The sequence below is a fragment of the Canis lupus genome, chromosome 6, assembly GCF_003254725.2.
Source record: "Canis lupus dingo isolate Sandy chromosome 6, ASM325472v2, whole genome shotgun sequence".
Taxonomy (NCBI): Eukaryota; Metazoa; Chordata; class Mammalia; order Carnivora; family Canidae; genus Canis; species Canis lupus.
The window spans coordinates 55314580-55341601 of record NC_064248.1 but is presented as its reverse complement, the minus strand read 5'-3'; the positions used below and the strand labels follow the sequence as shown (position 1 = coordinate 55341601).

Sequence of the window (27022 nt, the reverse complement as noted above, 5' to 3'; positions counted from 1 at the left end):
ACCGATTGGTAAACAGTAATTCCAGAAACGAGTAACTGAACTAAGTTCCAGCATATGTGGTTTCTCTCAGCAACCACACATGATACTTAGTGATGTATTTCTGGTTTGAGCACTGGGGACAAAGCTGAAGGTCTTTGTTATTAGAGATTTGGTATTCAGGTTTTGGGAAATTTTTTCTGGTTTTGTTAAGCCCTTGAGTGGGAGAAGAATCTGGGCAACCAGACTAATGGAGATCTCTTCTGTTCATCCTCCACAAGAAATGCCTCATCCTGCTCACAGGGAGATGTGTCTAAGCTCTGGTAGCAGCTGGAAGATTGGAAGGGAGTGTGGGTAGGTAGGCACAAGTGTTAGGAACATAGCCTTTTGTAGTGTAGTGATAGCCCTTTAGATGTTTGTTTGTTTTTTGAACATTTTGGCAGCTTATTTGTGGTAGAGGGTGGCCTGCCTTGTGCACTGAAGAGGTGTCAGGAGACTGTACCAGGATTCTTATACCAGAAGACTGTATTCTCCAGCAGGTGATAGCACAACTCCTGCTCTTTTCTCCCCCGCTCTTCCCTTGGCAAATCTCCAAACCAGGAATATCATGTTTGTCTGCCCTCTACATTTCTACAAGTTTACAGTCACTGGCCTGACCAAGCTGCTCCATCTCCAGGCCAGCAGAAGCCCTGGCCGACTTGCCCGGCTATTTATTCCCTTCGCTATCCCTTTCTTCCTTTGTTCTGAATCGTAACAGGCATCCAACCAGTCATTGGTTCTTTCTTGGTTGGCCAGTGTGGGACCCAGTTTTGGGTGTGGAATGAGACAGACATAAAACACGAGTTCCCATTTCTGGCAACCAGGGTCATCAATCCGCACCCAACTAGTCCTCCCCGCCCCCCCCACCCCCCACCATTCTTTCCTCTCGCTGGGGGCTCCTACCACTGGTTCTTGGCATACAGCCAGCACTCAGATGGCACTGTCCTGTCCAATGAGGTAAGATGGGGATTGGTTGCATGTACCTTCTCTTCAGGTGCCAAACAGCACATAAGTTAAGGACTATCAGTTGAATGGAGGAGGTCACTGGAAGAGTTTGCAGCCCTATGTCAAATAATGAAGGTATCATTTAGCTGGTGAGAGTCAGTCAAAAAATTAAAACAGCCCAGCTATTCGAAGTGATTTAGAAATTATTAGTGATTGCTGAGTGATTTGTGCTACTTTCATCACTTTAGATAAAGTTTTAATGTAGTTTAAAGAATAAAAGATTATTTTACTTGATTTGCACATTAACCTATATTAACCTTAGTTCATATGATTTATATATTAACATCCTGCTTTTAAATATTTTGAATATTGCATGGTATCTACTGAGACTTTCATTTTCACTCAGTGCTCTTAAGATTTATCCATGTTTATGTGTAGTTCATTTTAGTGTGTATAGTTCATTTTAGTTGGTGTAGTATTCCATTATATGTGATCTTCAGATGTCTTCCAGTTCATTAAAGCTTTAGTTGAATCCAATCTTCTGGGGTTTTATTCTTTTGGAAAGAGAGCAGGCACACACGGGGCGTGGGGGGGCGGGGGGCAGTCGGGTTGCAGAGGGAGAGGGAGAGAATACTAAGCAGGCTTTATGCACAGTGTGGAGCCTGTTGCACGGCTAAATCCCATGTTTCTGAGATCATGGCCTGAGCTGAAATCAAGAGTCAGATCCTTAACTGACTGAGCCACTCAGGTACCTAAGATCTAATCTTCTGTTTAATATTAGCATCCATTGAGTTTATAGTTCATTATACATTTCTAAAGGATCTACTAACTTTCTCTTAAAATGTGTTCATTTTTTAATATTCATATCCTATCTGGGTTCATTTTTTTATATGCAACCAAATATGATTGCATTCAAAACATAATTCCAGTATCTGAAGGCATGGGGGTTCTAAATCTTTTTTTCCCCTAGCATTTTATTCATGATAGCATTGCTTCTACATGTGTTTGATTTTATATACGTATATGAATATGCAGTTATAAATTTTTTTTCATTTTAACATGTATTTTATCAGTGTGAATACTGGATGCTTTCCTCCTGAGAGGATGGGTTTATCTGCCAGGCCCCAGGGATGCCAGCAACCTAGGACCATTGTAAATCAATTTGGTTTTGGGTTTTTACTCTAGATCTATTTGAGGATAGGCTTGTAGTTGCAAATCCTCACCAAAGACCATTATCATTACAATTCTTGTAGCTGTGCATGAAAGACAGGCCTGTTTCTTGGTAACCTTTCTTTATTGGCAGATATTTTTTCCAGCCTAACAACGGGGACCCTTTAAGGAACCCTACTTAATGGGGCTATTTCATATTTGGCTCCCCTAAAGCCCCTTCTCCCATTCACTGAGGTGATTTCAGTATGTGCCTTAGGGCCACCCAGGTTTTTAAGTTCTCTTACAGAGTTTGTATTTGCTGATGCTTTTGGTGAGTGAGGTGGGGTAGGTAGAATTATTTCTTGGGGATTTCCCTTTCATTCTGTCAGTTTAACCGTGCATTAAAAGGTAGGTTTATTAAAATTTATTGACTTAGTTATAATTAAGGGGCTTTTAAGAGCATCTGAACTACCAAATGGCCAGAAATAGAATTGTACTTTTGGGTTTTCTTTTTCCAGCAAATAAAAAATAACAATGGTGTGATGGCTCCTTTAAAAAATAAAATAATCCTAGGCTACATAAATGAAAATACAGAGACCCAGGATTCAAAACTAATATTCCCCTTGTAATAAGTAGAACACAGTGAGTAGCTCATTCTTAGTTCTAGTAGCCATATTTAAGATGGAAGGAAGGTGATTAAATTATAGTGTAACCTATGTAAGCAATAAGTTCTATTTTTTCAAAGGCTATTTACATCATGGAGAAAGTTTTGTAACTTGAGAAAAGTTGGATATTCAGGTATGATCCCCCAAATTACTTAGAAGACAGAAAGAAAAAGCAAATTGGTAAGTGTTCACAGTTTGTGGCAGAGTGATTGGAGTTTATTATTTTATTTTAAAATCTTGTATTCCAAGTTTTCTACGATAGAAAAAAATTGAGAGTACTGATAAACTAAAAAGTTATTTCCTGTAGTAAGTCGAAAACCTAGAAAGTAAGCCTAGAAAACTCGTAGTTAACCAGTTAGAGGAAAAGGTAACAATTATTTTATTTGAGCGGATCATTTAGACCATTTATATTTAAAGTAATTGATACATATGTACTTAATGCCATTTTGTTTATTGTTTTCTGGTTTTGTAGTTCTGTTCTTCTCTTGCTCTCTTGTGATTGACCACTTTGGTATTATTTTTGTCTTTCTTTCACTTTATTTCTTGTGTATCTGTCATAGGTTTTTGGTGTGTGGTTTCCATGAGGTTTATATATAATGTCCTAAGTATATAACTCATATGTTTAAGTTTATGGCACTTAAATTTGAACACCTAAGAGAACAACATTTTTACTCACCCCCCACTGTTTTATGTATATGTTGTTATATTTTGCATAATTTTATTTCATGAGTCCCCCTTAACTGATTGTTTAGGTATAATTGGTTTTACTTTTTTTTTTTTTTTTTTTTTAACTATTTTTGTCTTTTAGCCTTCAAAAGTGATTGCTACCTTTACTGTATGTTTGCTTTTACTCATGTCATTTTTTTCTTTCCGTAATTTTCATTATGGTCTTTTCTTCAGCACTTTAACATTTCTTGTAAGGCTGGTTTAGTAGTGGTGGTGAACTCCTTTAATTTTTGTCTGGGAGACTCTTTGTCTTTCAATTCTGAATGATAACCTTGTTGGGCAGAGTATTCTTGGGTGTAGCTTTTTTCCTTTCAGCACTTTGAATATATCCTGCCACTTCTTTCTGGACTGCAAAGTTTCTGATAAGAAATCAGCTGATGGCTTTTTGGGGTTTCCTTTGTATGTTACTAGTTGCTTCTCACTGCTTGTAAAATTATCTTTAATCTTTGACATGTTAATAATTATGTGTCATGATGCGAACCTCCTTGGATCTATCTTATTTAGAACTGTCTTTGCTTCTTGGACTTGGATGTGTATTTCCTTCCCTGGGTTAGGGAAGTTTTCAGTTATCTTTTTTTTTTAGAGATTTTATTTATTTATTCATGATAGACATAGAGAAAGAGAGAGGCAGAGACACAGGCAGAGGGAGAAGCAGGCTCCATGCCAGGAGCCTGACACGGGACTCGATCCCGGGACTCCAGGATTGCACCCTGAGCCAAAGGCAGGCGCCAAACCACTGAGCCACCCAGGGATCCCCAAGTTTTCAATTATTAAAAGTATTATTCTCCTTTCTCTCCCTACCTTTGGGACTCCTATAATGAGAATAATAGAATTCTCTCATTATAAGAGAGAATACTTGTTTACTTGATGTTGTCTAAGAGATCTATTGTAGTTGTTCAGCTTGGGTGCTTTCCACTTCCTGCCTTCTAGATTGCCGATCCATTCTTCTGCATTTTCTGATCTCTTGTTGATTCCCTCTAGTGTATTTTTCATTTCAGTTCTTGTATTCTTCAACCCTGATTGATTCTTTTTTTATATTTGTCTCTTTGTTCATCCACTTTTCTGTCCAGTCCAGTGAGCATCTTTATGACCATTACTTTGAACTCTATCAGGCATATTGTTTAGCTGTTTCATTTAATTCTTTTTCCAAGGTTTTGTCTTGTTTTCTTTTTTGGAGCAAATTTCCTCTGTCTCATTTTGGTTGATTTTCTGTTTGTTTCTATGAATTAGGTGGAATAGTTGTTTCTCCTAAATTTGAAGGAATGGTCTTGTGTATGGTTGTCCACTGTGTAACTTGTATGTGCCTGATGATTTTGGTTGACTGTAACTCTGGGTGGCATGGACTAGGCGTCCTGGACGTTATCTGCTAGGGCTGTCCTAGTGCCACGGCCAGAGCTGAAGTGAATGTGGGCCAGGGTGGTCCCAGGGTTTTCCGTGCAGAGGACACCTGACAGGATAGCTAAAGCTGAGATAATTACAAGTGTTGGGTCCCAGGGCTCTCTGTGCAGAGGGTACCCTGGCATGGCAGCTGATACTAAAGTGGATTTAAATTGAGTGTCCCCCCCAGAAAAAATTTTTAAAAAAACGGAGTGTCCTGGGGTGTTTTACCCAGGGGGCACCCTGGTGGGGTGACTGAACTAAAGTGGGGTGCAGTTCAGATTCCCATGTCATTCCACACAGAGGGTACCCTGAGCCGTAAAGGGCATGAGCCAGGAGGTCCTAGAGCAGTCTGCCCTACTGAGTTGTTTGGAGCCAGAGTGGCATAGGCCTGGGATATTCTGGAGTGCGTTGTGCCTATATCACCTTGGTGAGACAGCTTGGATTCAGTATGTGGCACATTAAGGCCACTCTGGTGGATGGCGTGGGCTGGTGTGGGCTAGGGGCCAGGGGCTTGTGGAAGCAGTAGGCTGCTCCTTTGTACACTATAAAGGTGGTGGGAGAATGTAAACTGTCACCACCCCCTCTGGAGAGAGTTCTAGCAGCTCTCTGCCTTTTGGTGGAGTTCTAGGGCTGGATCTTTTATAATCTAGTTGCTCTTTTAAACTACAGCTTTTTTCTGTACCCCAGGGCATCTGGGGCTGGTGTGGGCTAGGGCCTGGGGCTCACTGAGGTGGCAGGCCAACTACGGTGTCAGGACCATGCTCCTCTGCATTGTTAAGGTGAAGGGGGAACATAAACCCTGGTGCTTACCAGTCCCTTTGACCCTCTAAGAGAGTTTCAGCAGCATCCCCAATATTTGGCAGGGTTTTAGGGCTGGTTCCAGTTACGCTTTTAAACCATGGCTTTTCTATACCCAAGAGCAAATAAATCTGCTCGTGGTCCTTTAGTACTATCCCTTCCCGCTGCAGTTTGTAGCTTTAGGGGTAGGGTTTCCTTTCGTTACTGTGTCACCATCCCTCTTGCTGTTGTCTGTATGGTCTATTGTGTAGAAGCTGTTCAGTCAGCCTCCGTTCTTTAGGACAGAGTGCTTTATAAATAGATACAGATTTGGCATATCTGTGGAAGAGCGGAGTTCAGGGTCTTCCTACATCACCGTTGGACTGGAAGCCCAACAGTCAGTTATTTTCAAATGCGTGAAGTGATGTCTCGAAATATACTAACATCTGAGTACTCACTTTATACTAGGTCTGTGCTGCACACAGGGTATTGATGAGGTTAACTTAACCAAAATCCAACTGCTAGCAAGCACCACAGCTTCACTTTGAACCCGGGTCCTCTAGAGCCAGGTCTACCGTGTATCACTATTCACTGTCTCCCAAGCCACAAACCTTAAGTTTTCCATATCACTCTCATTAAGCTTGGTTTATTATTAGGATATAGTATCTAGGGAAGAGGATACCTCAGGAAGGTAGAAGGTATAATTAATATTAAATAACTCACCATAGTACAATAAAGAGACTAGATACAATTATTTTCACAAAAAGATATATTTTCATAGGACTATTTACATTTTTTATATTTAAAGAATATCATACAACTGATACCTTCCAAAATGTTTCATGCTTTTAAACTCTTTTCTATTTACACTTATCTGACAAGGAATTTAAACTAAAATGGTCAAATACCTCAGAAATAGAAAGCAACCTGCCAACATAGCTAGGTCTTAAATTTGCTGATCAACATTAGCAATAGTTACTTTCATAATAAATTATTTAAAAATCAGTAGTAATTTTAAACAATTCATAAATAAGTGTGCTCTGTGCAATTTACATGTTTAATATCCTGTGGATACTAAAAGCTTGTACACTGTCAGATTTGTACATTATTACTTTATCAAATGATAAGCCTTCCCAAAGAAGAAACTGGAGAAGCTTGAAATCATATCCTAAGGTTCTCTGGAGAGTTATCAAAGCTCTGCCTGCTTTACAGGAGGAGGTTCCAGTTTACGTGAGAGGGCAGTTAAAATCTGGTTGAATTTCTCATATCTCTCTGTCTGATTCACTTGTGCACCTTTGCTGCCCCAGAGCAATCGCATCTGAAATTCAGTCTTGAAGATTTCACTCATTTCTTCATCTGGTTGAAAACCTATTAAAAACAAACAGTTCCTTTAGTTTTCAAATGTAATGTTGAAATAGACTGAAAACTTACTCGCTTAAAGTAGGATCAAAATGAACTTCATCTTCCATCAGAACTTTAAAAATGCCCCCAAAGAAAAATATAGCTCTGCTTTATATAAGGAAAGGGCAGGCCCCATCCTCAAGGATCTGAACACCTTCGGAGAAGGAATACCAAGTAAGCTCACTGAAACATGATAGAATGAAATTCATGTGCACAAGCCACTGTGGGAAGGGGAATGTTCAAAGTACTTTGTTTTGTTTTTACAGCTTTACTGATGTATAATTTATGTCACGATTCACCTATTTTGATTTGTAAGAGTAAGCCTATACAAGTTGTACATCCATCACCACCAGTTTTAAAACCCCCATCTCATCCTAGAAAGTTATACCTAGTGCCTCTTTGCTTTGTGTTGCTCTTGCTTTGCCTTTTCTAGAAACTTGATATAAACAGAATCATACAATGTGGACTTTATATCAGGTTTCTTTGATTCAGCACCAGGTTTTTGAGACTATTCCATATTGTTGCAGGTTATCCACTCATTCCTTTTTATCGCTGAGTAGCATTCAGTTATATGGACATTCCACATTTTGTTTATCCATTCACCAACTGATGGACATTGGGAGTGTTTCCAGTTTCTGGCTGTTATGAATAGTGGTGTAAACATTTCCATGTAGGTCTTTGTATGGACGGACATGTGTTTTCATTTCTCTAGGGGAGGAATTACTTGGTCATGTGGTAAATATGTTTAAAGAAACTGTCAAACTCTTCTAAAATAGCTGTACCATTTTCTATTTTCACCAGCTCCAGTTTCTCCATAAGCTGCCAAATCTTAGTATTATCTTTTTTTTTTTTTTTTTAAGCAGGCTCCATGCCCAGTGTAGAGCCCAACATGGGGCCTGAACTCAACAACCCTGAGATCAAGACCTGAGCTGAAAGGAAGAGTCGGATGCTTAACTGACTGAGCCACCCAGGTGCCCCAGGATTACCATTCTTTTTAAAGTGTAACCATTATAGACAGTGTGTGCTATTATCTCATTGTTGTTTAAACTTACATCTCCCTAATGCTTTGAACATCTTTCCATGTAGTTATTTGTCATTTGCAGATCTTCTCTGGTGTAGATCATCTTGTTTGTCTTCTCATTGAGTTGTAAGAGTTTGTTATATAGTCTAGATCTAAATCCTTTATCAGATAAATGTTTAGCAGATATTTTCTTCTACTCTGGGACTTGCCTTTTCTTTTGAAGAGTAAAATTTAAAATTTTGGTTTATCAGAAATTTGTTATGGTTCATGTTTTTTGTGTCCTAAACCAGGGCACAATGAATTTCCCCGATATCTTATAGGAGCTTTACACTTGGGCCTATGATCCATTTTGGATTAATTAGTGTGTATGGTATGAGGTAAGGATCAGGAATCATTTTTTTCTTTTGCATATCATATCCAGTAGTTCCAGCACCATTTGTTGAAAGGCTATATCTAATGAATTACATTGGCACCTTTCTCAAAAAATAAATGTGTGGATTTGTTTCGTGACTCTCTCTTTTGTTACATAAGAGAAGATCTGTCTACTTAAAGCCAAGGATACTCTGTCAACCATCAGAGAGGTAGAAACCTCCAGCCAAAGAGTCATACGGACCCATGGTTCTCATCCTTGATTATTGCTGAATTAATCTGCTCTATCCTTAAATATATTTCTACCATCTAGATTTATAGGATCTTTGTGGTGAATAATAGAAGCCTTCTAGTCCATCCTTCCCTGTAATGCCAGAACATAACAGCACACCATAGGCCAGTGACTTCCAATCATTCAATTAACATGCTTTGAGTCCCTACCTTGGGTTGGGTTTATGTTGGTGAGCAAATCTCTGCCCTTACTGGGTTCATAGTTACTTCCCGCAATGAGAACTTTCTATATAAACCTGTAGCAGGATTAACTGAGAAAATGCCATTAGATACCTTTAAAGTGATTTGTTGTAGAGCAGCTTAAAGCCCTTTTCTCAAAACTCATCCTAATATATTGGCTTAGGCAACATCCAATGTAATACAGTTATTAGCCTTGTATAAACAGGCACTCTAAAATCTGGTGAATTGAATTAGGTGCTTTTGGGATGCCTGGATGGCTCAGTGGTTGAGTGTCTGCCTTCAGCTCAGGGCATGATCCCGGACTGCTGGGATCAAGTCCCGCATGGGGTTCCCTATGGGGAGCCGGCTTCTCCCTCTGTCTGTGCCTCTGCTCTTCTCTCTGTATTTCTCATGAATAAATAAATAAAATCTTTAAAAAAAAAAAAGAATTAGGTGCTTTTATTTTTTTGAACCCTACAATGCCAATCCTAGAGAACTTTCTGATGAAAAAAAATTGAAACAGATCTGTAGTTCTTCAACCGACAGCAGATACAGTGTTAAACAGCTTAGTCTCAAATACTTTGTTTTAGGATGAAATAAACAGGCTCTCCTGCTCTATGTAGCTCTTTCTCAGCCTTGTGAATGAAACTGTGGGCTTTTGAAGAATTTTAAAAATATAGCAAAGAAGAGGAAGTAATCATTCCTGATAACCACCACCTTGGGTAAAAGCCCTCCTTCTTGTCTTGCTTCCTAAATGATCTTTTTGCCTACAAGCTTTCAGCCTTCCCACAAACACATGCCAAATTTAAAATATAAATCTGACATCATGACACTCTCCCATTTTCAAAACCCTTCACAGGCTCTTCCTCAGCCTTCCCACCTCTATCCACCTCCTTCAGCCTAGTTGGTCATTCCTTAAAACACACTTTACACTAACCCAAACCTAAGTATTGATGATTTACAGTTTTCTCCAAGCTCTCTCAGCAGTGCCTTTGCCTGTGTTGGGTTCTCTGATGCTAAAAACAAGGGAGCTGGGAGCTCACTTCCCAATATGGGAAGAAATAGGAAAGCAGATAAATGAAGTCACTCTAACTCCTCATGTTGACCCACACTCAAATAGCTCCAATCAGAAGTCCTAATGGTAGGCAAGTTGACCAATTCTTTCTTGACCTTTCTGCATTTATTCTATGCCATTGACACAATAGAACACATGGAAAAGGAGAAACAGGAGCCTCAAGTCTTGTAGAGACTAAGAGGAAGTCATGGTCAATCATAAGAAAAGGAATCCTATGCCTTAATCTTTCCTACTTTGTCCTTTCCTGAGAGCATCCATGCTCTTTTGTTCCTTCACTCTAATTACTGTGAAGAATAGGAGCAGCTTACCTTCCAGGATCCTCTCAGCATTCATCCGGTAGCTGTCTGCTGTTTCTGCCATGAGCCGGCCAGTGGCTAAGTGGTTCAGCATAATCTCACAGCTTTCATCGTTTTTTTCCCACATATCAGTCCCTTCAAAAGTGACAGCTTGGCGCTCCATTAAGGTCACAAGAGGCAGCAGTAGTGGGACTGATATTTTGTTGGGGGGGACACACATAGACTCTGAAAAACAAGGTAAAGTTTTCCACGTTGTATTTTTTTTTCAAAGTTAAGCAGAGAGTTCCAATTCAAGATGGTGACAGAGGAGGAGCCTGTGCTCACCTCCCTGAGTGGACATGTCGAATCTGCAGCTTACTATGGAACTTCCTCTGGAAAAAAAAAAACTAAAACTGAGTAACTCCTACATACTGGGCAGACAAATGAAGGGCCACGTCAAAGCAGGTAGGAGAGGCTTGGCCCAATCTCTCCATAAACCTCAACCCTGGCACAACTGGGAACAAATGCAACACCTGGAGCTTTTTCCCTGAGGAGTAAAGGCTTTGAACTCCACATTGGACACCCCAGCTTTTAAGACCTTCACCTAACAGACGAGTCCCCACGTCCCACAAGGCTTTAACAAGCTGAGCAAGTTAAAAGGCTTGTGTGTTCAGACTCACCTGCCCCAGGGCTCAGTACAGAGGCAGTGGATTGAGAGGAGCTCATTTGCTAATCTTGAAGTGTTGGTCTGCGGGGCAGACTGATTTAGTGCTCATCTAGGGCCCGCTGGCTGGCAGGCACATCTTCACACACTTTCTCTGCTTTATTCTAGCCAACAGGTGCCATCGTTTCTTTTTCCTGTAGGTGCCATCTATAGGGTGTCCCTCTGCCAAATTCCATAGTGCCAGTATCTCCAAAGTGGAGCTGTTACACACAGTTGGCGCATCAGTTTTTGTAGGTGCTCCCCACTGATACAGCCCTGCTCACCTAGCTGTGAAAGCTAGAGGGATTGTGATCCTATGTCTCATAGAACTGTAACAACTGGAAATACAGTCCTAGACAGGCACCCCCAGCTTACTGCATAGACAGCAGTCTGAAATATCCCCCAGTCTTTCTGTGAAAGAGGCCTATTTGCTTGTCCTGGAGCTTTAGCTGGAGAGGCAGGCTTCCTGTCTGGCACACAACTGGGGGCCTACAGAGATGCTCTCAGGTAATGTAGGCTGGTAGAGACAATCTTTGCACTCTCCCTCTGCCCTGCTACAGCTTCCTGATACCACCTAAAAGGGGACTAGCTTATATACTTGTTTGAAGCTTTTTTTTTTTTTTTTGCAACTGCCCCCTGTGGGACACCTTCACATGACCTGGCTCTAAGGGCCAGTGGGGCTTATGCTTGCATTCCCACAGGACTATATATATGCATAATTAAACAAACTGATGCCTGAGGATTTGGCTTTCCAACTGGCCTGAATCTAGGTGCTGACTGAGACCCTCCCCCTTTGAGACACTGACAGGTCTTAGCATATTCTCAACTACTGGGAGCCATTAAAAATAAAAATGACTGCTTGGACAATCACAAAGGTTAGAGAGACAACCAAGAACTAGATCAGGGTTGAATGATAAGGCTCATGTCTTTTGTGAGGTCAAGCTTGGAAAAGGTGGCTGTTTTATCTAATGCATAGAAACCAACAAAAAGAGTCAAGCAAAATGCAGAAACAGGAATATGTTCCAAATGAAAAGAGGAAACCTCAGGAAAACCTTAATGAAATGGCAATAGGTAATTTACATGACAAAGAGTTCAAAATAATGGTCGTAAAGATGCTCACTGAATTTGGGAAAAGGACAAACACAATGAGAACTTCAAGAGATAGAAAATATAAAAGCACCAAATAGAAGTCAGAGAGCTGAAGAAAGCAATCAAACTGAAAATTTAGTAGAGAGGTTCAACAGACTAGGTGAAGCAAAAGAAAGGATTAGTGAACTCAAGATAACAGAAACTTTACAATCAGAGCAGCAAAAAAGAAAAAAAAAATGAAAAAAGTGGAGATAGTCTGCTTGATGACTTTCCATATGTCCCATAAACTAACATTTGCATTACAGGGGTCCTAGAAAAAAAGAGAGAGGGGAAGAAAACTTATTTGAGGAAATAATAGCTGAAAACCTCCCTAAGCAAATAGACATCCAGATCCAGGAAAACCCAGAGAGTTACAAATAAGATCCACACCAAAACATGTTATAATTAAAATGTCAAAAGTTAAAGAATAGGAAAAAATCTTAAAAGAAGTAGGAGGAAAAAACCAGCTTGTAATGTACAAAGGACACCTCCCCCACCCCCACCCCCCGCATTAAGACTCTACCAGCAGAAACTTTAGAGGCCAGAGGGACTGGCACAATATATTCAAAGTGCTAAAAGAAAAAAAAAACTTCCAACGAAGAATACTCTATCTGGCAAAGCTATCATTCAGAATTGGAGGAGAAATAGAGTTTTCTAAACAAATAAAAGATAATCACCACTACTAAACTGGCTGTATGAGAAATGTTAAAGGGACTTTTGTTACCTGAAAAGAAAGGGTGCTAATTAGTAACAAAACATGCAATATACCAATCTCCCTGGTAAAAGTAAATAGACAGTAAAGGTAATCACTTATAAAGCTAGTATGAAGGTTAAAGGACAAAAGTGGTAAACCTAACTAACTGCAATAATTAGGAAACACAGATAAAAAAAGATGTAAGATACGACATCAAAAAATGTTGTGTGGAGTAAAAATGTACAGATTTAGAATGCATTCAAACTTAAGTTGGTATCAACTTCAATAAGAGATTGTTATAGGTTGTAAGCCTCATGGTAACCACAAAGCAAAAACCTATAGAAAATACACTATAAAAGATGCATAGCAATAAAGAAAATCAAGCCACAAAGGAAGAGAACAAGAGAAAAAATGAGCAGAGAAGGATAAAATAGCCAGAAAACAATGAATAAAATGGCAAAAAGTACATACCAACCAACAATTAAATGTAAATGGATTGAATTTTCCAATCAAGACAGATAGTGACTGAATGGATAAAAAAAAGACCCATCCTTATGCTTCCTACAAGAGACTCCCCCTTCAGATGTGAGGGCGCACACAGACTGTAAGTGAAGAGATAGGAAAAGATAATTAACCAAAAGAAAGCTTGAGTACCTATACTTATATCAGACAAAATAGACTTTAAGACAAAGACTATTAATAAGAAACAAAAAAAGAGCATTACATAATGATAAAGAGGTCAATCCAATAAGAGAATATAACATTTGTAAATATTTATGTGCCAAACATAGGAGTATCTAAATATATAAAGCAAACATTAACAGACCTAAAGGAAGAAATAGATGGACACAATAACAGACTTTAACACTCCACTTACTGGATAGATCATCCAGACAGAAAATCAGGAAATACTGGCCTTAACAACATGTTAGACCAAATGGACCTCACAAATATACACAGGGTATTCTATCCAAAAGCAACACAATACATATTCTAAAGGGCATGTGGAACATTCTCCAAGGTAGACCTCCTATGGTAAGTCACAAAAGTTTTTTTGTTTTTGTTTTAATTTGAGACAGAGAGGGAGAGAGAGAGAGAACAATAGAGAGAGAGAGAGTAAGAACAGGAGGAGAGAGAGAAGCAGGCTTCCCGCTGAGCAAGGAGCCTGATGTGGGGCTTCATCCCAGGACCCTGGGACCATAACCCGAGCCAAAGGTAGATGCTCAACTGCTGAGCTACCCAGGCGTCCCTCCAAACTCATTTTATGAGGCTAGCATACACATTGATACTAAAACCAGACAGGGACACTACAAGAAAAGAAAATTACAGGCCAGTATCCCTGACGAACGTGGATGCGAAAATTCTCAACAAAATACAGGCAAACTGAATTCAATAATACATTAAAAAAGGATCATATACTATGATCAAGTAGGATTTATTCCAGAGATGCAGGGATGGTTGACATCTGCCTATCAATCAATATGATACACCACACTAACAAAATGAAGGATAAAAATAAAACGCTCGAGGAGCCTGGATGGCTCAGTCTGCCTTCGGCTCAAATCATGATCTCCTGGGATTGAGTTCTGCAATGGCTCTCCTCAGCGGGGAATCCACTTCTTCCTCTCCCTCTTCCTCTAAGACATTCCCCCCTGCTCAAGCACTTCCTCTCTCTCAAATAAATAAAATCTTTTAAAAAAAAATCATATGATCAACTCAATAGATGCAGAAAAAGGGTTTGACAAAATTCAACACCCATTTATGATAACTCTCAACAAAGCAGGTATAGAAGGAACATACCTCTACATAATGTATATGACAAACCCATAGCTAATACTCAATGGTGAAAAGTTGAAAGAGATCAAGAGCAAGACAGGGATGCCCACTCTCTTCACTTTTATTCAACATGGTATTGAATGTCCTAGACAGAGCAAATGGGCAAGAAAAAAATAAAAGGCATCCAAATTGGAAAGGAAGAAGTAAAACTATCACTATTTGCCAACGACACATTATATATAGAAAACAAAAACTCCCATCAAAAACTGTTAGAATATACAGATTCAGTCAAGTGGCACAATACAAAATATACAGAAAGTCTACTGCATGCCCATACACTAACAACAAACTATCAGAAGGAGAAATTAAGAAAACAATCCCATTTACAGTTACATGAAAAAGAATAAAATACTAAGGAATAAATTTAGCCAAGGAGCTGAAAGATCTATATCCCGAAAACTATACAACACTGATGAAAGAAACTGAAGAAGATACAGATATTCTGTGTTCATGGTTTGGAAGAGTTAATATTGTTAAAATGTCCATACTACCTAAAGCAATCTACAAATTCAATGCAATTCTTACAAAATTCCAATGGCATTTTTCACAGAAATAGAACAATCCTAAAATATGGGGGAACCACAGAAGACCCCAAATAACCAAAGGAGTTTTGAGAGAGAAGAACAAAGCTGGAGGTATCATGCTCCTTGGTTTCAAACTATATTCCAAAGCTATAGTAATCAAAGTAGTATGGTATTAACATAAAAATAAACACCTACTTGAAAGAAACTGAATAGAGAGCCCAGAAATAAACCCATGCACATATGACCAATTTATTTATGACAGAGGAGCCAAGAACATACAATGGGGAAAGGACAAAATCTCTTCGATAGAATGGGGGAATGGACTGCTGGGAAAACTGGACAGCCACATGTAAAATACAACAGGACACTATCTTACACCATATGCAAATATCAACTCAAAATGGATTAAACACTTGAAGGTAGACCTGAAACCACAGAACTCCTAGAAGAAAACATAGGCAGAAACTCCCTGACATTCATTTTAGTGATGATTTTTTTTTTCTGCCACCAAAAGCAAACATCAACAAGTGAGACTACATCAAACTAAAAAGCTTCTACACAACAAAGAAAACCATCAACAAAATATAAAAGGAAACTACTGAATGGGAGAGAATATCTGCAAGTTATATATTTGATAAGGGGTTAACACCCAAAATACATAAAGAACTCACATAAGTAAACAACAACAACAAAAACAATGAAAAGGGCAGAGGATCTGAATAGACATTTTTCCAGAGGAGATACAGATAGTCAACAGGTACATTTTGGAAAGGTGCTCAATTTGAGGGGAATGCATATCAAAACCACAATGAGATATCACTTCACACTTATTAGAATGGCTATAGTAAAAAGATAAGAAATAGCAAATGTTGGAAAGGATGTGGAGAAAAGAGAACACTTGTGCACTGCCAGCAGGCATATATTTTAGTATAGCCACTATAGAAAACAGTATGGAGATTGCTCAAAAAAATTAAAAATAGAACTACCATATTATCCAGCAATTCCACTTCTGGGTATTTATCTGAAGGAAACAAAAATACTAACTCAAAAAAAATATCCGTATCCCATGCTCACTGCATTATTTACAATAGCCAAGATAAAACAACCGAAGTGTCTACCAATGGAGGAATGGATAATGTGGTGTGTGCACACACACACAATGGAATATTATTCAGCCATAAAAATAAATAAAATCCTGCTGTTTGACAACATGAATGGACCCTAAGAGCACTCTGCTAAGTGAAATATGTTACAGAACAAGAACAATACTAGATGATCTCACTTGTATGTGGGATCTAAAAAAATAAAACCAAAAAACCCCCAAAAGTCCCTCAGCTCATGAATAGAGAATAGATTGGTGGTTGCTTGAGGCTGGGGGTCAGGGGTGAGCAAAATGGGTGGAAAGGGTCAAAATACAGAAATTTCCAGGTATGAAATGAGTAAGTCATGGGTAGGTAATGTATAACACAATGACTATAGTTAATAACACTGCACTGCACATTTGAAAGTAACCAAGAGAGTGACTCTTGAGAGTTCTCATCACAAAAAGAAAAACCGTATAACTGTATATGACGTGGGTATTACTTGGGTTGTGATCATTTGTAGTATATACAAATACTGACTCACTGCATTGTACACCTACAACTAATATAATGTTACGTACTTAACACCTCAATTAAGAAAGGGAAGCATGGAGTAGGTGACTGGTAGCCCATGTCCTGTTCTTCTAGAAATGATGCTGTCACCTAATAAAAGCCTCAAAATCCATCAAAAATCCTACAGATAACTCAGATCTTGAAATGTTCTGCTAATGGCTTTGATCAAACTAGGGCAGATATGACCTAACGGTCTCACGGACACACAGGGGGCAGCCACCATGCCCACTGGTGCTGACCCTGGGCTCACCTCTGCCTTCGTGCAGCATTTTGCTGAAAGGCTTCAGCTGTTTTTCATAGAGGATAGCGGTTTGGGTGTACTGGTGCCTCAGGGCAGTCCACGTTTTTTCTAACCTTGTGATCTGGAAGAAAGAAAGGTGTTATCATTTTTGAAAAAGCTCTTTTTAAAATCAAGTCAAAGCCTGTTGAAAGCAGTGTATAGAGAAAGGCTAATCCCCACCCCACCCTGTTCTGTATTGTTCTAACGGCCCATCCCGGAGACAGCTCCTCGTCAGTTTCTTGTATGTGTACATGTACCTGTGTATACACACATTTATATGACTTTTAAAATAAAAGGCATATCATACTTTACACATTTTTCAGTTTTTTTGCTTGGCAATCATTCAAGTATGTATAAAACAGCATAGGACAACCTTACTTTGGTTTTTTTTTTTTTTTTTTCCAGCCTTATTTTGTTAAGCTTCCGTACGATGTTCCACTTTATGAATAAAGTTTACCTTGTCTCCCACAGATAAGAATTTTACAAGTTTTCTTTTTTTTTTTTTTTTAAGTTTTCTTTTTCCATTATGAAATTACCTTGTGAAGATTTTATAAATGTGTGTATGTGTGAAAATATCTGGAGAATAAATTTCCAGAAGTGGAACTCTGGGTCAAAGAATACATATATTTTAAATTTTGATGGGAATTCCCAGCTGTCCACAGAGGTTATATTGATGAAAGCATGTAGGAATATAATGTCTAGCATTTTCATTTAGTCAATGTCTGAGACACACAGAAGATTGTCCAGACCATATGATGCCACTCTACTCATTCCTTTTCATTTTGTTTAGTCAATGCCAACATATGCCACTGACTCTGACTGCCCAAAGCAAACAGCTCCCCACCCGTACCATAAAAACAGCAAGGCTAAGTGTCTGAGGTTTTTGTTTGTTTGTTTGTTTGTTTTTCATGAAACAAAAAAGAGGAAGGGCACTAATATTTGGGGAATGAGTACCAACTCTGTCCCAGGTATTTGAAGAATTTAATTTAATCCTCCAATGCCCTATGAGGCAGTATTTTGGCCTCATTTTACAGATCAGAAATCAGAAGAGAATAGTTAACTCGCTCCAGATTTTATAGCTGGTAAGTGACAGAAAAAAGATTCATTCCCTTGTCCGCTACAAGCTGCATCTTCCCAGAGGAAGGTGAGAAGCAGTCAGCAGAGCTGTTGGACAGAGGACGTGACTTACCCTCCTCTGGCCACCCCTCCCGCCATGTGCTTCTCTCTTCTCACTGTCCCTTCTCTTCCCCTCCCTGAAGCACCTGCCTTTCTGAAAGCAGCTCTGGTATCTCGTGTGGGCCCATCTGCTGGATGCTTTTTCTTGATACTAGAAGCTGAGAAGAGGAGGCACGGGAGCCTGCAGTACAGGGTCAAGTTGGGATGATGACACACAAGAATGATGTGATTCTCCTCTCCGCCTTCCCTGGGTCTGCCACAGTCCTCCCGGAGCAGTGCCCTAACTCACTTCGGGGGCAGGGGGGTAGGAGTGGGGGCCTGGAATACCCTGGAGGACTGCATGCTGGGGTACTCCAGCAGGGAAGTCTGATACTGGTGGAGGCAAGGGAGCCACCTTGCACAAAGGCATATTATGGTGCTCTGGGAGAAGTCTCTAACCCTTGACCATGACGTCATGGACAGCACAAGCATTCTCTTTATTACACACGATCCCACAAACATCCCCTTTACTACTCTCAGAGGAAGCTCTGGGCTGGAGTGCTACATACAGCTTGGCATGTTGTCTCAGCCTTCCAAAATGATATGCAGTTTTGGATAAGAAGAAATAAATATGATGCAAATTAAAAACACTTGAATGAAAAATTATAACCCCTGTTATTATAGGAGTTAGTGTATCATGAAAATACAGCTGGATCGGCTTATTTCAAATATGGATCCTATGAAATTCCAGGGCATCTAAGAGTTTTTCAGATTCTTAGGATACTGTCATTGGAATTGATTCCCTCCAAAATTTCCTGATGAAGGCACTAAGTGCTTCAGCTTGTCTTTAAGGCGAGCTTGCTTTAATGCCAGGAAATGAGGTTCCTAACATGCTCTGACTTGCAGAACATGTGACTATGGCTATCTTCCCTAATGGCAGTGATGGATTTTCAGTGAGCACCCAGCAGGGCTTCAGAGACAATCTGTGGTTATGAGACAGTCAAGCTAAATAACGAGTAGTTTTGGTGTTACTGGTTGCAGTTGGGTTTGTGGGACTGGAGGACCCTCAGGGCGAGATTACCAAAGTCTATGGTTTATGGGGCAGAACAGAAATGAGAAAGCTGCCCCTTGCCCAGAGACAATGAAGATACAGAATGACTTTTCTCCGTAAGGTCTGTTTGATTTTAAATACAGGCTTTCAGGTTTGATACTCATCCTAAAAACAGCCCATCAAAGCAGATGAGTTCAAAGTGCCTGATTTCAGAAACTCTAATTGGGAGGTTGTATGACAAATGGGCTAGAAATCTGAATTTTTAAAAACAGAAGTCTGTTTTAGGTAACCTGAGGAACAGAACTTTGAGACAAACCACTATGGGCATTCCCAGATATAAGCTCCCCCAAATATCTGGTGATGCACATGATCAGTCTCTCTTTTATGACACACGTTAGCCAGCCAGATCATCCTAATTGGTTCTTTTTTTTTTTAATTTTTATTTATTTATGATAGTAACAGAGAGAGAGAGAGAGAGAGGCAGAGACACAGGCAGAGGGAGAAGCAGGCTCCATGCACCGAGAGCCCGACATGGGACTCGATCCGGGGTCTCCAGGATCGCGCCCTGGGCCAAAGGCAGGCGCCAAACCGCGGCGCCACCCAGGGATCCCATCCTAATTGGTTCTTAAGGAATACCAATTGTTCCCGAGGATCGCTCTTCTTATTGAACACCAAAGATAAAGTGTGGGCTGTCAACAATTACCAACTGGTTTGAAAAACAGAGCCAAAACACTTAGGACACTGCTTCTGGTTGCCCTCTAATCAAAGCTGCTGTCACTAAGATTTAGTTTATCTTTCAAAGTTGACTAAAATCATGGGTGATTTGCTAAGCATGGGCTTGCAGACCACGTTCAGAACTCTAAATACACCCAGGCCTGCAGGGTGCACAAATCAAATGGAAATTTACCTGTGGCATTTCCAGGGCTTTCATGATGGCCGAGAAAGAATAGAGGTCCCCCATGGAGTCTTTCAGTTCCACTGCCACTTGGATGATCCTATTGAGGGTGGCGGCTCGGTCCTCCAAAGTGCTCGTGCAGCCCAGAATGTCCACTGCAATGCCGATGGCCATTGTGTTGTGTCTGGGAGGCAGAAGATCAGTGGTCAGACCCAGGGCCCACAGGACTAGGAGGAAAGGAATGCAGACCAGCCAGAAAAAAGGCTGGATGTACACGCTGTGCCGATTTCAACAGTGAGATCACCCCTGCAGGCTGATGGCAGCAGGGCCTGGGCTAGGCCTGAGGGTGCACTATTTAGAGTCAGAAAGGACAGATGCCCAGGATAGAGCCATGTTCAGCTCTGGATCTGGGGGAACAGAGAGGGCCCTCCTGGGTGAAGCTGCTCAGAAGTACAGGTGGCTTCTGGCACTTTCCACCATGAGAGGTCTGGGGAGACACCTGGTCCCTCAACACACTAGGGAATCCCATCCTCAGGAAGTCCCGGGCCATCTCCACTATGTGCCTAGGACTGGGGAAATGGAAGCAAAAAGAAACGAGAGAATATGCTTGACCCAAGAAGACAACACAGGTCTTGAAACATAAGAAGGGATGAGGAAGGAAGAATGGAGAGTCTGTGGCTCTGGTCAAGGGGCCAGAAAGTGAATGGAGATGTGGACAATGACTGAATAGCTGACAGGAATTTCCCTATAAAGTCAGACCCTCATAAAATAGAAATCTTGTATCTGCCAACAATCCTCCCTTTTCTCATCCTGTACTACCCGGGTCAAGCTCACAGACCCAGAACAGGAAGCAGAGTGATCTTTTCTCCACATGACAATGAGACTTATTTGAATGGGGTCGCAGAGCAGTCTGTGCTGATGGCGGGTGGCAGAGACCAATCCCTTCCTTCTCTCCCTCAGTCAGGACCAGGGAGTTGACTGCATTGGGCCAGAATGGCCTCCATTAAATTTCTCCCGGACTGTGGCACAAGTCCTGGAAGTGCAGCCCCTGTCCACAGCTACACGTACTAAACTATAACATGCCTTTGCCCTCTAGCTCTGGGGTCACCTTGAGGCCCACAGTGCCAGGCTCTCTCCCAATGCCTTGAGCCAAGGGTGGCATGATTCATCAAGTGGCTAGCCCTACCACTTTCTCTAGTGATTATGAAATCAGTGATGAGCTCTGCTGTCTCCAAGTGTGTCTGTGTGTTTGTCTTTGTCTTTGCATACCTGTCTGTGGTGCTTATTCACAGTGTGACCATAGGCTGTTCCCTAACTGCTCCACTCCTCAATTTCTTCAGTGTAAAAATGAGAGCTAAGGTCGTTGTGAGAAAGAGAGACAGTGCAGGGGTATAAGAATCACCAGAATGCCTATCGCTGATAGGCCCCTACCAGATGGTAACTGTGATCACAACGGTCTCTGTGTGCACATCTTTCTCTGTCAGCGTGTCTACCTTTTTTTTCTCTCCTCTTCCTGAGTTTTTAAAAATATTTATTCACAAGAGACACAGAGAGAGGCAAAGACATAGGCAGAGGGAGAAGCAGGCTCCCCATGGGGAGTGTGATGGGGGACTTGATCCCAGGACCTCGGGATCATGACCTGAACCAAAGGCAGATGTTCAACCACTGAGCCACCTATATGCCCCTCTTCCTGAGGTCTTAATTAATAGATGCTAACATAAAGTATATATTTTTTATTACTTACTGAATTTATTAACATTAAGGCTGAGCTGAGCATTTTCAGATGTTTCTTTTAACTAACAGCTTCCCATATTGCCTTCGATTGATTCTTCTGTTCACTGTTTTTTCCTGTGTTTTAAATGACCCTTAATAAAAGATACGTTCTTGGGCAGCCGGAGTGGCTCAGTGGTTTAGCGCTGCCTTCAGCCCAGGGTGTGATCCTGGAGACCCAGGATCGGGTCCCACGTCACACTCCCTGCATGGAGCCTGCTTCTCCCTCTGCCTGTCTCTGACTCTCTCTCTGTGCGTGTCTCTCACGAATAAATAAATAAAATCTTAAAAAAAAAGATAGGTTCTATGCTTCTTTAAGACCTGGCATCATATCAATGGTTAATGGAGTAATCTGTCCATTCATTCAAGCAACGTGGGCCTAAAGCCTCCTGTATACACTACTATAGGAAAAACAACTGAGCATGGCAGGTCTGAGGCGGAAGCTCCAGTGCTGGCAATAAGAGGCACTGACTGTTATACAAAGGACATCTCCCCTCAGCAGGCCTGGAATGGGTGAGGTGGTAAATTAAAAATAAAGGGTGGTTTGTATTTGATTCTCAAACACGGGAAGATGATGTCATCTGACCCTTCAAAATGGCTATAACCTTGGCCTTTATTTAGCAACCGCACTGTAATGAAGAAACCGGCTCCCCAGACTCTAGCAGGCCGATCCCCCAGGGTCAGCCTTGGACAGGAAGCTAACCAAGGAGAGGGGCCCCAGGGAAGTGGCGATCAGGACAAAGAGGAAACAGATGCCGACAGGCGTGGAAATCAGAAAACAGCCCCAGAGGAGCCCCCAGCCTGCCCCCCTCCCCCGACCTCAGCCGGGGGCCCAGGGCGCATGTCCAACATTCCTAACAGCACAGGTAAAGTAAGGCCTGGAACCTGGGGGATCTTCCGCTGAGCTGCATCGCATGAGGAACGGGGACAGGCTGTGGCTCAGCTCACCTCTGTTGAAATGGTGACCACTGGCCCAACAACAACAGAGTTGCCCCCCTGCTGCGCCCCCTAGCTGCCCCCGGGGCTCCGGGCAGGAAGGCGATGCCTGCAGACAGAGGCTAGAATCTAGGAGGCTAGAATCTAGGAAAGCCTGTAGGAAAAGGAGGAACATTCACAATTCGCCAAAGGCATTAAACAACAAGGAGGCTTGTACAAAGCCAGGAACCGGTCCCTAACCTCCTGCCTCCCAGAAGCATTCAGCACTGCAGGGTTTTGGGGCTATGCAGGCCGCAGCCACAGCGGCCTGGGGCCCGTTGCCTGTGCTCTCTAGCCAGGTAACCTTGAAAGCAGCTGCACCGATTCCTCAGGCTCCCTGAAATGTCCGGTTTACTTTTTAGGGGCTGGCATCCTAGACTGCGTCCACCAGCCACATACATTCACGCTTGAACCGTAAACAGTAAAAGAAACAGTTTGTCTCCCAGTTGCCACATTTCAGGTTCTCAATAGCCCCACGTGGCTGTGGCTACGGTCATGGGATAAAAACACTTCAGCCACCACAGAAATGGACTAGACAGCACGAGGACCGGGCAGGTCGTGGAAGGCCAGGAATCCGGGTGCCCATTAGAACCCACGTTTGTGTCGTGACAATAAGGAACTTGGCTGGAAAAAAACAGGATACTTAAGGTAACCAGACAGCCTTGCCCAAATCAATGGTCTCTTCTCGTGCGTCAACAAGTCCAATGTCTGTGGTGATCTGGTATCTAGTCTAGCACTTTCCTTAAAAATATACCTCACTATTTCTGTCTTTTTCATTCCTAAACCTCCAACGCTCCAGCCTGTGGGTTTTGGCGGGCGCCGGGCCCGGGCTCCCCGGGAGGCTGAGGAGGCTGAGGAGGCTCCCCCGGAGGCTGTGAGGAGCGGGAGCGCCGCCCCGCCCACCTCTCCATGTTGGGACTCGGTTCTTCCCGGGCTTCCCCACAAACTGCCACTTATTCCTAAGGTGCCCCTGAACTCCCAGGCGGTGAGGTGGGGCGCAGGTGGCGAGGCGCCCCGCCGCCAGGCCGCAGCAGGAACGTGCTGTGAGCTCCCGCACTTCCTCCGCGCAGCTCCAGGAATCCTGCGGCCAAGGCTTCCGGGACCCGGGACACGGGACACGGGACCCGGGACCCGGGACACCGGACGGGCTCGGGGCGGGCGGCTGCGCGCCCGTCCGCTCCGGGAACCTGCTGCGCTGGCGGGGCCGGAAGCGCAGGGGGCAGCGCTGCTCACCGTTCGATGATGTCCAGGCGCAGCTGGTGGCCGTAGGGCAAGGTGAGGAGCTCCAGCCCCGAGCTCACGCCCATGTTCCTCCTCGTCTCCTCGGACACTGCGAGTATCCTAGCGACCTGTCAAGGACACGAGTGAAACAGACTGGATCAGGGAGCGGGCTTGCCACCAACACGACCAAGAAAGGCGGCGAACTGGGACGGTGCGGAGGCATCAGCATCCCCAAGTACAGTGTTTAGGGAAGGACTCGAAGACGTCACGGGAACTGAAAACCTGAGGGGAAAGCAGCTGGAGTGCTGTGCACACCTGCAGGTGGTCCGCCCCCCCCGCCGCGGCCCCGCCCCCGCCCCCGCCCCCGCCGGCAGCAGGGCCGCAGGTGCACTGAGCCTCTGGGCGGCGCAGCCCTGGCGCACCAGCCCCCTCGCCCCCCCAGCGACTGCCGCCGGGGCTCCGCCGCTCGGTTCTCGCTCAACGGCAGGACTGGCTGCTATTACCCTTAATTACGCCTCCCCTGGGCTCCGTCACTGCACCACACGTCTGGAAACTATTAGACACACGTCCAGCGATTTGAAACCCGAGGTCTCCAGCACACCCCCTTCTCCCCCGAGAGGCCTTCCTTCAAAAAATGTTTGGCCCCGCCGGCTCCCCGACCTCGGTTCTGGCGTGTCATCACCAGGTATCAGTCGACCGCTGCCTCGAAAGGTTACGGCCCAGTCGCTGCGTCGGGAACACCAGGCTAACGAGGCCTCGCAGGGCGCTGACGTCCAGCAGAGCCACTAGCGGATACGGTGGGTCTAAGCGACTCTGGACACGTGGCAGGCACACACGGACTCCCCTCCTCCAGCTGCTCGACTTGTCCTAGACTGTGAGGAGGCCAGGCATCTCAACAGTCCGGAGGCCTTCATAATAGGCCACAGAAAACATCTCACGTTTGGCTGATATTCTTAACCCTGACCATTAACTTCTGTGGTTCAACAAAGGAGCCAGGGTCAGCCCAGAGGAAATGAACCTGTGGGAATTAGCTGCACAGTGGCAGACTGGGCAACAGGATGCAGGATTCCTACAATGCTCTCTGGGCCTCAGTTTCCCCTTCTCTACCACAGCTGCTAAGTTCGCCTTTCTCAAGGTCTTTGCAAAGGATCAAATGACTTTAAAGCTATTTGAAAATACAAGTTGTGAGTCACTGGCATGTAGAAGAGGGAAGAATTTTGGCCAGATCTCCGGAAAGGGATTTACACCTTGACCATGGTAAATGGTAAGGCAACCCAGATGTATACCCCAGCCACCCGTGGCCACATACACTCTGCTTGCTTGTTTAGACAGCTGCCCCCGCAGAGGCTCCAAACCCAAAGCCTCTGGGTGGTGGGCATCCCCCAATTCACACACAGTCTGTATAATGAGATTCAAAGTCTTATCACTGATTCGGTTTTGTGCTGGAAGCTCTAGTAACCAGAGTGATCCCTGCTCTGAGAGAGAAGCCCCCAAGTCGGTTTTCCTTCAGTGCAAACATGCAATCGCCCGGCCACTTTCCTGGGTGTTTGCCAGGATATACTGACACCTGCTTGCCCCAAGGCTGAGCTAGGACAAAGGGGTCCTGAGCTCACACTGCAGAGCCTGCATTAGGTCCTCTGGCAAAATGCCCAGAGCTGTGCCGCTCATAGATACAGAGGAGGAATGGACACTTCTAGAGCATTTACCATGAGACAGGCCTGGGCATGTAACATGGACGATCCCTGATGAGGCATTCCAGCCTCCTCCTGCTCTTCTGATGGTACTTATCCTAGTTCTGCAGGATCTCCAAACTCTGCTGAGGGAGCTGCTGCAGTGACCCAGGGGAGCGTTGGCGGGGGCCTGACCCTCCTCCCAGCTGCCAGGGGATCTTCTAAACTGCAATGAGATTGCTTGGCTCTGCCCACCCTTTCTGCTGCCCTCAGCAGAGGACTCTGATCTGCACTATGCACTTAAGGGCCTGTCCCTGAACTGCAAAGTGCTTCTCCGCAATAGCCTGGCACGAGTCCAGAAGTAGAGACTTAACATTCAAGGAAAGACCCGCTACTCCCTCCCCTCCCCACCCGTCTCCACCTTTGCTGCCCACACGGTGAGTCCAAACCCCTGACTCCTGAATCTCTGCACATGTACGTTGTCTGCCACCTGGAAGATGCTCTTCTTATTCTTCATCTGGCCAATTCCTACTCAGCCTTTAAAACTCATCTCAGGGCAGCCTGGGTGGCTCAGCAGTTTAGCGCCACCTTCAGCCCAGGGTGTGGAACCTGTCCCACGTCAGGCTCCCTGCATGGAGCCTGCTTCTCCCTCTGCCTGTGTCTCTGCCTCTCTGTGTCTCTCATGAATAAATAAATAAAATCTTTAAAAAAATAACAATAATAATAATAAAACTCATCTCAAACTTCCCCTCCCTCCCCCACATTCAAGACCCTGCCTCAGAGGCCCCACAGCTCCTGTGCCTTCCCCACCTGGGCTGTAGTCTGAATTCCTGTATCACTGTTCGTCGTCGTCCCCCCCCCACCCCCCCGGGCACAACCCCTCCTGGCCCATAGCAGGTGCTCAAGCAAGGCTGAATACCCAACACTAACAAACACCCAGCCTCATTCTGGGCCAGGCATGGAGTGTGGAGAGCTCTATATACATTATTTCATCCAGTCCTCACAGCCACCTGGATAGCTGGGGACAGAAAGAACCGGAAAGTTCAGAGCCTGAATTAGATCCATGCAATTCATCCCCAGAGACTAACTCTTACCTACCAGGCCCTACTTCTAGATATTGCAACAAGTGGGTGGGACACAGGCAGCACTCTGGGTGAGGCCAGGGTGGTGCCCATGTGCAGGTGGGGAGATGAGCAGAGTCAGTGGGTTTCTGCTCC

General features: G+C 43.4%; 2 protein-coding genes across 6 annotated transcripts in view; one reads left to right on the top strand and one right to left on the bottom strand.

Moving 5' to 3' along the window:
- The window catches only part of FNBP1L (formin binding protein 1 like), a 126588-nt gene extending 118516 nt beyond the window's left edge, over window positions 1-8072 (top strand). Inside the window, exon 15 of the mRNA XM_049111664.1 lies at window positions 7922-8072. Within this exon, the coding sequence (XP_048967621.1) occupies window positions 7922-7986 (65 nt within the window). The 3' untranslated portion in view covers window positions 7987-8072. The remainder of the gene's footprint in view (window positions 1-7921) is intronic.
- BCAR3 (BCAR3 adaptor protein, NSP family member) overlaps window positions 6409-27022 on the bottom strand; it is a 155781-nt gene continuing 135167 nt past the window's right edge. For all 5 annotated transcript variants that reach the window (XM_049111660.1, XM_049111661.1, XM_025417593.3 and 2 more), the window contains 5 exons: window positions 24148-24263; window positions 20182-20353; window positions 17039-17150; window positions 10282-10494; window positions 6409-7025 (listed from right to left, as the gene is read on the bottom strand). In XM_049111660.1, the coding sequence (XP_048967617.1) occupies window positions 6847-7025; window positions 10282-10494; window positions 17039-17150; window positions 20182-20353; window positions 24148-24263 (792 nt within the window). In that variant the 3' untranslated portion in view covers window positions 6409-6846. The remainder of the gene's footprint in view (window positions 7026-10281; window positions 10495-17038; window positions 17151-20181; window positions 20354-24147; window positions 24264-27022) is intronic.